This window comes from Myotis brandtii, unplaced genomic scaffold (assembly GCF_000412655.1).
Source record: "Myotis brandtii unplaced genomic scaffold, ASM41265v1 scaffold520, whole genome shotgun sequence".
Classification (NCBI taxonomy): domain Eukaryota; kingdom Metazoa; phylum Chordata; class Mammalia; order Chiroptera; family Vespertilionidae; genus Myotis; species Myotis brandtii.
This window is the reverse complement of record NW_005369827.1, coordinates 3,594,403-3,608,782: the sequence shown is the minus strand read 5'-3', so window position 1 is coordinate 3,608,782 and position 14,380 is coordinate 3,594,403. Positions and strand designations below refer to the sequence as shown.

At 40.0% G+C, this 14,380-nt stretch overlaps 1 protein-coding gene across 1 annotated transcript in view; it reads right to left on the bottom strand.

The window, feature by feature from the left end:
- Nucleotides 1-386: 386 nt before the first annotated feature.
- GRXCR1 (glutaredoxin, cysteine rich 1) overlaps nt 387-14,380 on the bottom strand; it is a 103,512-nt gene continuing 89,518 nt past the window's right edge. The window contains exons 3-4 of the mRNA XM_005877489.2: nt 10,559-10,624; nt 387-680 (exon numbers count right to left, since the gene is read on the bottom strand). Of these exons, the coding sequence (XP_005877551.1) occupies nt 501-680; nt 10,559-10,624 (246 nt within the window). The 3' untranslated portion in view covers nt 387-500. The remainder of the gene's footprint in view (nt 681-10,558; nt 10,625-14,380) is intronic.

The following is a 14,380-nucleotide window of genomic DNA, read 5'->3' as shown; positions in this document are numbered from 1 at the left end:
CCATCTGATAACATTGATTTATCATTAAAATCATCTGTTCCAAGATGTAGTAAAAATGTTGCTGTCTAAGAATAAATATGACCATATTCTTTCCCATTATGCCAGAGCTCTCTTCTCCCATAGAAATATGTTCTATACACCTAGAAAGTTGAATTAATTCATCCATAGGGTGACATTGCAATAGGCATCATCAGATAGATACATTGTGTCTTTTCTTCAGAAAACCAAACCCATTTAAGGAGTCAAACTATGGACATGTTGGAATGGTGCTGGGTATTTCCAAATAGAAACCGGGATCTACTAGCACAGGGCTTGGCATGTTGTTAAATCAACACTCATTTGATATCAAATCAAATGGTCACAGTAAAAATTCAAAACAAAGGCACTTATAATAAACAAAGTTTATTGATTAATCCATAAACATGACCATTAAAAAAAAAGTAGAAAGCAAATGATTGCCTCGGTGGATAAAACGCGGCTCTCGCTGGTGGAAGCGCTGCCTAAGCAGCACAGCTCTTGCAGCGCTGAAGGCCGTTCTCGTTGCACGCCGTGCACTTCAGGGCTTTGAAAGAGTCTGTGAAGCAGTTTCGAAACACTGACATCTTGCTCCCATGGCACACGGAGCACGGATGAAAGCCAAAGCCTCCACAGGAAGGGCACTCGTGTGGATGCTGCACTCTCTGTATAGGGCGGCAGGAGGACAACAGAGAACAGAGAATGTGTTAGCATGGACAACTCAGTCAGCCTCCCTGTCCCTCTGTACTGTTGATGCTCATAAAAATACTGTTGGCATAATATAGCTATGCATTGGGAAAGCTAGATGAAGTTTCCTTCGCTGCCCCATTGATGGCCATCAATAGCAGGAGCTTAATTTATAAAACTTGGTGCATTTTTGGTCAAAGGGCGTACACTTAGAGAAACCCATCATATAAAACCACATATTTACAAACCAAACAATGCAGAAGATGGTGATTTGAATTAAAGGGAAATACGGCAATTTTCTCTCTAGTGTCTCTGAACAGTTTTGTGGTTGTGTTTTTAGACTACTATCAATAACAGTTGAGTCTGGAAACTCCGAAAACTAAAAGCTGAAGTGCAGAGGAGCCACTACCACCTGGAGGCCCCAGGTTATATTTCCCATTTGAATATGTTTGTTTTTTTAAAAAGCACTTTCAATGCATTATTATATAGAAAACTTCCCTGGCCTCTCCCTTCACACATATACTATAGACATCTCCGTAAAGCAGATAATTCAAGCAACTTTTTCCTCATTTTATATTTGAAGAAACAGTCATAAAAATATTAGGATGTTTATCCAAGTCTGTATAATTTCTCATGGTTGCTATCAGCCTTTCTACCTCAAGGAAAGATAAAGAACCCTGGCAGTAGGATGAAGATAACTAGCCAGTGAGTGGAGGATAACATTTTGAAAATGATCCATACTCATTTCTATTTGCTGTTTTGCATGTGTAACCTTTGCTGGAGTTCACTGGTGGCCTCCATCAGCTGGGGACAGGTTAGGAGCCATTATAAAATGAAGACAAAGAAAAAAGTGAGTGAAAACCAAGCTTCTGACTTGCAAAATAGGAATCTGCAGCAATGTTTGAAAGTGAAGCTTTGAAACAAGAATAATGGCTAGTGCTGAGAAATGTGGATAGTCACACACACATACACACACACTCTCAGACAAACATACTGGACATACTTACACATACATACAGCTTTTCTCTAGAGCATCACAATTGCACATATAAGTCTCCAAAAAATCTAACTGAAAAAACACACCTGACTAAGTGTGTTTAACCCACCATTTCCCCAGCACAAACTACTATATGAACCCTTTTCCCAAGAAACAACTGTAATTTGCTCATATGTAATGCCTTGTGGAAGGTACTTTGGGAAACAACCATTAAGAATATTGTTGCCTTAAAATGTATGTATTCCCAGACCACTTTTCAGATATGCATTTTCTGCAAGATTCATGTGCAATTACTGTTTGACTTAGCTATTATATCAAGATGGAAAATCCATGTAATAGCTCATTTTTAGTGGCACAGAATTACTTTGATGGAAAGTAATGGCTGTCAACCCGAATGACACAAACAAGGAACTTTGTCAAGTTTGTAGAGATTCAAAGCTCTTCCACAAGTCAGGTCAAATAAATTTCCTAAAATAAATATTTTATAAATATTAAAAGCTAAATTGTCATTTTAAAGGGAATCACAGATGGACAAAGGCCACCCTAAAATAATGTTATCAGAATCCATGCTGTGCTATTCTAAGATCTGCCTTTTACTCAAAGGGTTGTTGAGAGGATTCAATGAGTTAATTCATGAAAAATAAATAGAATATTGCCTGGCACATAGTAACCACTCAATAAAGTTAGTCATTGTTATTTAATTAATAAATCCTTATTTGAAGGATTTGTATTAACTGCTGCCTTGATCTAAATCAGTGGTTCTCAACCTGTGGGTTGCGACCTCTTTGGGGGTCGAACGACCTTTTCACAGGGGTCGCCTAAGACCATCGGAAAACACATATATGATTACATATTGTTTTTGTGATTAATCACTATGCTTTAATTATGTTCAATTTGTAACAATGAAATTGGGGGTCACCACAACATGAGGAACTGTATTAAAGGGTCAAGGCATTAGGAAGGTTGAGAACTACTGATCTAAATTGTTTGTAGTCACATGATACAACCATTGTCTATCGTTTTTAAAGTCACTTTATTTACACACTTCTATACTTAGTCTTTTGGTTTCAGGTCTTAAGGGAAAATAAATGTATTTCTATACATGTGTGAATTCTGATGTCTCGGAGCACAGTGTTGGAAAAATTATAAGGCCACTTCCATTCCTAAGAAAAATTAGTTGTGTCAGCCATAAACTTGGAAAGGATGGCTTATATAGCCTGCAGAGTTTATACCCAGTGCTCACACCAACCTCATTTTATAAATGAGGAAATAAAGTCTCTGAATGAGAAAAAAAATGTTCAGGGTACAGGGGATCAGAGAACTAGAAACTGAAGCACTCTCTTCAAGAGCAAAAGCCATTGTTCTTTCTATTTAACAGTAGTTTCAACCTTATTTACATCCATTTTTCCCAAATACTATATTACATATGATTCCCAAATGTAAAACAGTTAAGAGGATAAATGCTATGACTAAAGCAGAATAGGGTGAGGGATGGAGGTGGGTCTTGAGACTATTCACTAAGCTTCCCCAGTATTCCATTAGCCTCCAGGAATCCCATTCCTGTATATTCTCCTCCATTTGGTCTTCTAGTAAAGATAAACAATCCAGTCTTGCCCAGCCATCTCCTTCAAAGAGCATTTTTGTTGCACTGGAACTTTGGCTCCATCTCAAAGAGTTTCTTTTTTTTTTTTTTAATATATTTTATTGATTTTTTACAGAGAGGAAGGGAGAGAGACAGAGAGTCAGAAACATCGATGAGAGAGAAACATCGATCAGCCGCCCCCTGCACATCTCCTATTGGGGATGTGCCCACAACCCAAGTACATGCCCCTGACCAGAATCGAACCTGGGACCCCTCAGTCCGCAGGCCGACACTCTATCCACTGAGCCAAACCGGTTTCGGCATCAAAGAGTTTCTTATAAAGAAAATAAGCTGGCTTATATTAGACTAAAGACCCAGTGTACCAGTGGGGTCCCTCGGTCTGGCCTTCGGGATCAGGTAGAAACCGGCTCTCTGACATCCCCCAAGGTGTCCTGGATTGCGAGAAGGTGCAGGCCAGACCCAGGGACCCCACCGGTGCAAGATTGGGGCTGGGGAGGAACTCGGGAGGTTGGCCAGCTGGGAAGGGACCGCAGGAGGGCTCCAGGGCGTTTCCCGCTCAGTCCGGATCCGCCAGACCCCAGCAGCAAGCTCACCTACCGGTCGGAGCATCTGCCCCCTGGTGGTCAGTGCACGTCATAGTGAGCGGTTGAGTGGCCTTAGCATATCATTAGCATATTACACTTTGATTGGTTGAATGGATGACTGGACGACCAGACACTTAGCATATTAGGCTTTTAATATATAGGATGCTCCTGTGTCCTAAATCCAGCACCTCCACAGTTTTGCCCTCAGGGGAAAATGTAAAATGAGCTAAGAAATTTCCCAAAACTTAGACAATATTCCAGCTTGGAGGAAGGAGAAATAACTGAAGTTAACATTAGTCATTATTAGCAACAATAAAGACTTCCATTTCAATGAAGAGGTCTACTTCAGGACTTTGACCTTCAAGCAACTAAAGAATCTAGGGTAACTTTTCAGTGTCCTGGTGCCCAGCAGAGTGAGAATCCATGCAGACTTAGTTGAGAATAGCACTCAGAGCACAGAATCTACAGAATGTCACTCTTCTGAATAGTGGTTCGGGTAGAAGCATGCCCCTTTGGAGTACAATTCAATTTTTTAAAAAGTAAAAAAGTATTTTTTTTTCATCTCTTTCTGTTCACATATTCTTCTTAAGGACTTTTAAAAAATACTTAGTCATTCATCCCACAAATATGTTGAGTGTCTACTGTAGTGGTTCTCAACCTTCTGGCCCTTTAAATACAGTTCCTCATGTTGTGACCCAACCATAAAATTATTTTTGTTGCTACTTCATAACTGTAATGTTGCTATTGTTATGAATCGTAATGTAAATATCTGATATGCAGGATGGTCTTAGGCCAAAGGGGTCGAAACCCACAGGTTGAGAACCGCTGGTCTACTGCCAGGCACTGTGCAATGCATTAGGGATACAGTCGTGAAACAGACACTTCCCTGTTCTATAAAAGATAGCTCTCAGCCTCAACCTTAGATCTTTGAAGAGGTCCACTCCATACTGCAGTCATCTGAGTTGAAGCAACAGGAACTCCCAAATCTCTCATAAAGGTCCAAGAGACAAAGATACAAGTGTGGAGTTCATAAATGATAATCAAATGGATTTTTTGGTAGCAAAACTGAAATTTCAAAAATAAAAAGGCTTTGCTGCTATCTACTATAGAAATAAGGTGCTAAGATCAGTAATCTTCAATATCAGGAAATAAGTACACTTCTTATTCTTAACTTCAGATCATCTAATCCTATTCCAGAAGAGCTTGAAAGTCCCTTAAGCATTCAACCGAAGAGGAAGCAACTTATCTGAGTCTCTGTGACAACAAACCTCATCATTCAGATTGTCTATGAAGCAGACTTAATCCATGCAACAAATTGTCAAAGAGTGCACACTTGGAGTGTAATCATCTCTGCATGATTCAGCTTCGTCCTTGTATTTTGCTTTAAACTATATTCAACATTTCAACTCAGCAAATGCTTATTAAGTAGCTAATAAACACCTCTCTGTCTGACCACGCTGCTAATGAATAGTTAGCAGAATAGAGATGGTAGCATCATCAATTAGCAGAGTTTCGAAAGAAGCCACTGAACAAAATGCAGACACAGGAAATTTGTAGCTTATGATACTCAATGGATAAGCCTGAATGTATGAGTCTGATTCTTGAACCCAATGGGATATACTGCTATAAACCTACTTAAAAAGATGTTCGGATTTCAGAGAGCAGCAGACTGAACACATGGCCTGATTTCCCCAGTGAGTAGGTGGTGCTCTGAGACTATAGTCTCTGAACAGGCTGTGGCCATCTCCCCACGGGGAGGGGCCATCATATAGAACGGTGCTTCTCCTGGGAGGGTGAGGACAAGCTTTGACAGCTCGGATGTCTTGTACAGACAGCCTGGGCCTTTCCAGCATCCTCAGTGTGTTGCTGGGCATCTTACCTCTGTTCTATGTGAACAGCAAATTAGTAGTCCCCAGCCTTCAGGGAAGAATCAGGCAGAAAAGGGACACTATGTTGGCAATCTTACTAGAAATGACAACAAAATGTTTGCTCACGTCTTCAAAAAAAATAGCAAGGCAAAACTTACTTAGATCTTCTCTACCAACTGAGAACTTTAACCCAGTATCTGCCAGTACAAAGTGTTTGCTGAGACACCTCAGGCTCCCTTGCGTTCTCTGTGTGGACACCAGCAGGATCAAGGAAAGTCTTACCTCTTTGCTTCTAATCTGTAGCCTGTTTATTGATATAAATAAATACATAAATATAGCAATAAATCAATTTTACCTAAAAATTGTGTTTTTATTCATCTTTTTTGCCCAAGCATTCTCCTACATTAAAATAACGATTTTTCTCATCTCTTTCATCAATGAACTGCTTTGCCTTCTCAAAAATAAAAAAATAAAGAATACCTTAGATAAAAAAGGATTCAACTAAAAAATATTCACTGGGTGTCCATTATTTGCAATCCCTGTTTTAGGCACTAGCGGTGAAGAACAGAAGAACAGAACAAAGTAGACAAGAATCTGTGTCCACATGGGGCTCCTATTCTGTGGGGAGGACCTCTTTTCTCAGGAGCAGAGCTTGCACTGGTACAGCTAGCCTGATTGAACCCAAGTCTCATACCACCTGTCACCATATTTCACTTGCTTCTGTTGCCTTTGGCCAGCTCTTCATGTTAGAGGCCACTGACAATTTTCATTAATGAATCAGACCCACTCATCTTTCCAGAGCAATTTTCACTCAGGAGAGATGGATACTAAGATTTGGGGACCAGAAAACTTGAAATTATTTGCTGACACTATTTCTGATGGCCCAGCTGCAACTGTTAGCATCCTTCCTCATCATCACCTGGGATTACTGGGGCCTGAATTACCAGGACCAGGACAGTCATCAGCAAATTAAAACTGAACAGAATCTGTCTGATTTCTCTCTAAAGTTACCACCAATTTGCATATCTTCCATGATGCACCACAAGTCTCAGAACCCAGTGTTAAAACCATCTGTTCCCAGGACTTAATACCGTATCTACCTCCCAGTAAACTTCGCACCTGGGCCTTGGGTCCTGCCACTATGGTCATGTTTCCCAGAAACCTACATGACACTTAATTCAAGAGTGATGAGAGCATAGATTCATGGTTAATATCATGGGCTTTGGAGTCAGACTGAGTGGAATCATAAATTGAACCCTGTCTAAGGTCTTGTGCAAGTGATTCAACCTTCGGTGACTCCGCTACTTTGCTGGCAAAATAGGGATAATATTAGAACCCACCTTGCAGAGTTGTTGTGAGGTTCCAGAGACTTAATACACAAAATACCAAGAATATTACTTGCTACAGAGTAAAGACTCCAATGCTGCCTAGCTCATGAATGTTTAACTCCTGCTCCATTGCCAAAAGCCAACCAGAAGAATGCAATGGGTTTGGATCTGAATCTTGCAACTCTTATTCACTTTGTTTGGCTCCTCCAACTGATTCTCCAGAGCCAGTCTCTTATTTGGGTTAGTTTGTCTTAAACCTCAGCCCCTTTCACAGACAGAGCCCAGGGCTTTCTCGAATGGCTTCAAATTCTCTACCAGTTTGGTTATATGGGCAAAGCAGTCCAACAGAGCTATAGCACCTTAACACTCCTATAACATTAGAAGCCAGTACCATCCCATTCTTTTTTTTTTTAATATATTTTATTGATTTTTACAGAGAGGAAAGGAGAGGGATAGAAAGTTAGAAACATTGATCAGCTGCCTCCTGCACAACCCCCACTGGAGATGTGCCCGAAACCAAGGTACATGCCCTTGACCAGAATCGAACCTGGGACCCTTCAGTCCGCAGGCCGATGCTCTATCCACTGAGCCAAACCAGTTAGGGCCATCCCATTCTTTTTAACATCAAAAACAGTCTTAAATATCTGTGCCTTGCTTATGTCATCAGTAGAATGGAGACACACTTAATGAAGATAACAAAATCTTCTTCCCAAAATACTTTGAGCTGAGAGAGATAAGTTACGTTAATATAGATTGGTACTATTAATAAAGTTGTAAATTTAAAGAATTACAGACTCAAAGAAATGAAAGCCCATGAATAGCTAAGTCAATCATCAATCTTTAAGATGAGTAGTGAGGGAGATTCACCTTTTAAGAACCTGAAAGTTGTTATTAAACCACAAAAAGAAAGACAGTATGATTTGGTATAAGAAACAACATATCAGTGGAACTTTCTATAGAGCTCAGACAAGACCCAAGTATAAATGGGGGTTTATTATAATATAAAATCAACACAACAGAGCAATAATTTAGTAGATGAATTCGAAAGCTGGATCATCATATGTAAGAAAATGGAATTGGGTTTTATATGAATTAAAGACCTATATGTGAAAAATAATAGTTAATATAAGAAAACATGAGACAATATTTTTCTGACCTTAAGGTGGAAGGGTGTTTCATAAGTAAAAATTCAAAAGTACAAAATATAAGGAAAAATGATGGTTTTGATTATATTAGAGAATTTCTGTTGCGTGAACAATACCACAAAAGAAGCTGAACAAAGAGAAGGTAACATTGCAATGACTAAAATCAACAAAAATTTAACATCTAGAATATAGAAGGACCTTCTAAAAATCAACCCCAAAAAGCAAGTCCAAGACGTTTAATAGTCAAGGTATAAGAATGCACAATTTACAGAAGAAGAAATGTTAAAAAATAAAAATAAAAATCTAACAAGTATACAATGAAATGTCCAAACTCAGTGGTAATCAGAAAAAACATAAATTAAAAATAAATAAATAAATATAGCTCAATAAAGCAATTTGCCTATTACTGTGGCACAAATTAGACAACTGTAAATTAGAGAACAGTGTAAATTAATTGTCAGGAGTGCGGGAACATACAAAACCTCTTTCTCTACAGGAGGAGGTGTTGAACGGTGCAACCATTCCGGAAAGCCATCTGGCACTTCCTGGAAAACTAAGTCTATGCATCAGCTCGGAAGCAGCAATTTCTACTCCAGGGAAACCCATAGGGAACATGTGCAGGACTGTTTCTTGCAGCACTGTTTGTTTGATGGAAGGAGTTGGGGGACATCGGGGTGCCCATCAGTGGACAAGAGGGTAGATAAGAAAATAGTAGGTGGGCTTCATAGAGTTACACAATCCAAAACAGGAGCTATGAGCCACATGTGGCATTTAAACTTAAGTTTAAATCAAGAAGAATTCAATAAAATTAAAAGTTTAAGTCCTCAGGTGCACTAGTCACACTTTGAGTGTTAGATAACCACATGCAGCAATGGCCACTATTTCAGATGGCACAGATATAAACATTTCCATCACCAACGAAAGTTCTATGGAGCACTGCTGTCCTGCAGAACTACACAGCACTTAGAACAGGTTAAATGTTCACACAGCAATAAGGTTGGTACCGAAAAACATAGTGCCTAGAGAAAATAATATGGAACAAAATTACATATATTTCATAACATATATTTCATTAAATTTACATAAGTTTAAAAAGTGCACAGAAAATAATACATATTAACTAACTTAATTCACATAAATAAAGAAAATACATATTCACCCAAATTAATGGTTCCATGCAGGTGGAGTAGGATATAGGTACAAAGGGAAAGAAATTAGCTCTTCCCATAGAGGTTTTCAAAAGGAGTTTTAAACTACCAAATGCATACCCTCATTGTTTGTCCTTCTGAGAAGGTCACAATATGAAACATGATATGAATAAAACCAAGGGGCACAGAGTTCATTTGGGACATGAATCAAATACCCAAAGAAAAGTCATACAAAAATCAAAATACTTTGAAAAGCACCCAACAAAAAGAGGGTCAGAGGAATTCAGAGGTGGGAGAGATCGGGAATGATTTGTGGAAGAAGTGATGTTGCAGATGGGCCTCGGGGACCGTGGAGGGAAAGGAGGCATTGGAACAAGAGCATTCCAGGCAGACAGAACAGCTTGCACAAAGGAACGGCAGTAATAACGCACAAAGAGTTCTTTGTTTTAACTGAAGTGGAAGGAATGGTAGACAATGAAAAACAAGGTCAGCAAAGGAGACTAGAGCTGGACGAGCTGGTAGGGGCATACACACTAGATTCCAGGTAAGCAGACCACCTAGTTCACCTGGAAACATCTAGGCTCATGTTTGCTATCCCAGAAAAATTATAAATCCCTTTGCACTCTCAAAGTCTCCCCGTTTCCATGATAAAATACATGGTCTTCTTACATATAGAGAAAAATAAGCTTAGCAGAGAAGGATTAGGGACTTTCTGGTTGCATACTGATTTGATACATTGCATATTTGAATAAGTATTTCTCTGATGCTGTAATAATCAGTATAGGAACAAAATTTAAATGTGCACTTTATAGAAATAAACTTTTGTAATATTTAAAAATGATCCTTGAGAAAAATAAAATAATTTACATAAAAAATGTTAAATGTGCTTTAAGACAAGTGTTTGATTTGAAACACCTCATCAACATCACCTCTATTAGAGAATTAGGCTCTACTGAAGCAGGCTAGAATTTTCACCTAATACTATGAAGTTGTTAGAAACGAACACTAAAGCCACTCTATCTAGAGCAAATTTAATGACAGGTGACATCAAATTAAAACTGCCACATGTATCCTGTTACATATGTGTAAGAACATGGGAAAACTCAAGTAGGAAAACTCAGTTACAATCAGAATGTGTTTAACATTTGGATTACTAAAAATAAGTTGCTAAAAGCACAATTACCTCAATTTTGGTTAAGAGGTCTTGCAGTTCTCCTGATTCATTCATTGACAAAATTTTCTCAGCACCCTATTAACAAGAGAAGGTAGGGGGGGAAAGAAAATCCATTTTGTTAGTATTGGAGAAAATAAAGTTCTAGCCAGGAAAGTTTAAGCTACAAAATACTGAACATGATTCTTCCCATCAGATCTCAGTAAATATACAACCAGGAGGCCAAAGAGGAGAAGAAATGTATCTTTCCTTTCACATGTTCCCATCTAGTAAGGCTTACTAAGGGCAAGAGGGGGGCGGCCAGCAGGAGGGGAGCGCTAGAGAGCCCACCGCTGTCAGAATAAGCCCAGATGTGAAAGGCTCCAGCACTCCCTTCAGAGGTGTGCAGGGAGCCTGGAGCTGCTCTACCATCTGGGAAAGGACACCTCTGAGCACATGCCCAGCCTGGGCTGTCTCTGCCCTATTCCAGGCGTCCTGGGCACAGTCTTCCTACAGTCGTGCATGTAAAAATAACAGTAGCTAAAATAATAAAGGAGTTAATAACCACTGCCACTGAGCACATACTGTGAGGGAGGCACCCAACATCATCTAATCTGATGCGTCTGACTCTATTCACAGCAGAAATCTAGCCTTCGTGAGATTAAATAAGTCCAAGGTCACCCAAAAAGGAAGCGGAGTGGGAATTTGAACACAAGCAGGGGATTGACTCCAGAATCCATGTTTTCAACTTCTCAAATGCACTGTGAAAATGAGAATTGGGGCAATGTCTGCCCTTTCCACACTTTCCTAAAACTCACCGTGTTTCTTCTAACTATCCACTTTCCTTTCCAGTCTCTTCTTACATCCTCCCACTCAGCTCCCCAGCATGTACACATAGAGCGGGAAGAAGGAAAACTTGGGGTAATTATTTCTAATCAAAGGCAGAGTCCCCATCTGCCTTGTTCACACCATATCCCCGGCACAGAACGTTGGATTCACTGTCTATTCATCAACAAGACAGGGAAAAATATCATCACACAGTACATACTTTTTGGATTCCTTTTTGCAGGGCAGGGTAGAAAACACAGGCTCACTTCAGAAAAGAAAGGCCCTAGTTCTGAAGGAGGTTATAACACACTTTTATGTAAACACAAGGCAGAGGCATGCACAGGGTAGAATGGAAAATTAGAGCCAAATGAATGCTGCAGACAAGGAGCGAGCTAGGAAATCTCAGCAGGAGGAACAAAGGATCTGCTTAGCAAGGGCAGAGAAGGATGTCTGAACTTGGTGGCAATTGATGTGGCCTTGAAGGTTATAGGTGAGGTTCCTACGGCAGGCTCGGCCATTCCCATAGTGATGTAAAGGAGCCTTTGGTTCTGCGTTTCACTTCACTTCAGTTTATCTTACATAATTCATGACATCTTCATCACCATCGGAGATATCAGCTTGATATATTAAAAAGCACTATGAAAACATACACAGGGCTACAGAGAATATATGTAGCTGTACGGGCAGGTTATATTCTTTTATTTGTGGGTAGTTCTGCTAGGAATATAGATGTGACACCCCCTAATGTGAGAACAAAGGTAACAAAAGCACCAAAATAAAACATTAAAGTCTAAAACGTAGTAATATCCGGTAATATTTTACCACTGCTACATTCTATTTCCTTTAGGAGTTAGCTAAGCTATGATGGGAAACGCCTCTGGGGAGTTGGGCACAGGAACGAAAGCAGTAAGGAAACAATATGTGAGTCATTTTCCATCAACAAAAGAAAACGCATCGCAATCACTCCAAGCAAAATGAATGGGCCAGAGAAGCTATCACACGCCTGCTTCCCAGCGCTGAGCTCAGTGGTCAGTGTGCTTCAGTCAGTTGTTTAGCACAGAGTGCATAGGCCAGGAAAGGACTGGCTCCTTACCACTAAATGCCTGGCATATGCTCAGCCTCAGGCAAATAATGCCAGCACCATCACTATTATGGAAGTAGATTCCCCGTGTCAGATGAAATGAGGGTTTTGCGCACTCCGAGCAATGTCCCTAACTAAAGGCACGCTAATCCTTTCTCTTCAAGACACTCGGGTGTCTAGTGTGCAGGTGATGCACCAAGTGCTTAAGGTGGGAAAAACTTTGCCCTGGAACAGAGACCTGATGGTCTCTCTCTCTCAAAGGTTGCTACTCAACATGGCCTCCACCCCCAACTCCATCTGGCCAGGCTTCAAATTGTTTCCTTAGAAGGATCCTTCTGGTCTTTGTGTACAGGCTGAGCAGAAACAGTAGCTAAAACCCCCCTGTATCTCAACGGGGTCCCACATCCTTGCAGAACTGAAGTACAATATCCCACAGGCAGACAAGGAGATCAGACGGTGCCCTCTCTGCTCCTGAGCAGCGGCAGGAGGGGATCTCTGCCTCATCGGCAAGTTCCAGGGCAAGTTCAGACCCCTGCCATCCTCACCCTTGGGGCATATACTAGGGAGGCTCTCAAGCTCTCCTGCTCGGCACCGCATCTATATATTCCAAAGGTCTCCTTCCCCGAAATTCTCCATCACAATTATCTCGATTATTGCTTGGCCTAAAAAGACTCTTGTGTCCACAAAGGAGTGTATTTCCTTTCAGACTGATATTCTTAGGAAATAATCTTTTCCTGGGTGGCATTTGGCTAAGAATGTCACAGGTGAGTTTGATAGTTTGTAAATATAACTCCACATTCAATTAATCATTCTACTACCTGGCAAAGTTTACCAATCCTTCCAATAGACCTATATAAGTATTACTAGTGTATTGTTCAGTGGATTCAGAATCTTTTTTTCCCCTAAAAAATTAATTCAATCCTGAAAATAGTGATAAAAGCAATGTATTCAGAGCATTATAGACAGTGGCTCTTTTTATCATCAGTGCAAAGTAAGCATTATTATCTCCATTTTTTAAATGAAGAAACTGAAACTTAAAGAGAATGAAGGACATGCCCAGGGAGTTCAGTTAATCAACACAAGGCCTGATCAGATCTCGAATTCAGGTCTTGCTGACTCCATAACCTACACTCTTTTCATTGTGCCATGCATGCTAACTGCTTACTGATATGATTGTATTAGTGCCCTCCAAAAAAGTGGTACAGCTCACAGGGGACATTTCAGTCTGTACTTTGAATCACTGCTGGGTAGGAGCCCAAGGTTGTGAAGTAAATGGAAGCTTTCACAACAACTCCAAACAGAGCAAATGTGCCAGAGAAGCCACAGAACATCCTAGCTCTTGCCCTTTTATATCTCATTATCATGCCTTTTTTAGTTATTTTTTTTTAGAAAATATAATTTTATTTGAAATTAGTAATAAAGTCTCATAGAGATGTCAGAGTTAAATATACAGGTATAAATATTGCCTGCTACATGACCACTCTCACATAAAGAACAGCAACTCCTTTCTCACACCAGATGTAGTATAAGAGTCTAGAGTTGCAGAGAATGTAGGAGTCGCAGGCTCATGGTGGCCCCCAACCACCTGTGGCAGACAGAAAATAAGGAAAGCAAAACTTATTTCTTCAGAAATACGCAGTCAGTCCAGTGCAGTGTGCTCCTCACAGCTGCCCAATCATCTCTGTTTATTTCAAGATCCTTCATTGCTTGGGGCTCCTAGAGGAAGTGGTACTGATGGTGTAGGGCAGTGATGGCGAACCTATGACATGCGTGTCAGAGGTGACATGCGAACTCATTTTTTGGTTGATTTTTCTTTGTTAAATGGCATTCAAATATATAAAATAAATATGAAAATATAAGTCTTTGTTTTACTATGGTTGCAAATATCAAAACATTTCTATATGTGACACGGCACCAGAGTTAAGTTAGGGTTTTTCAAAATGCTG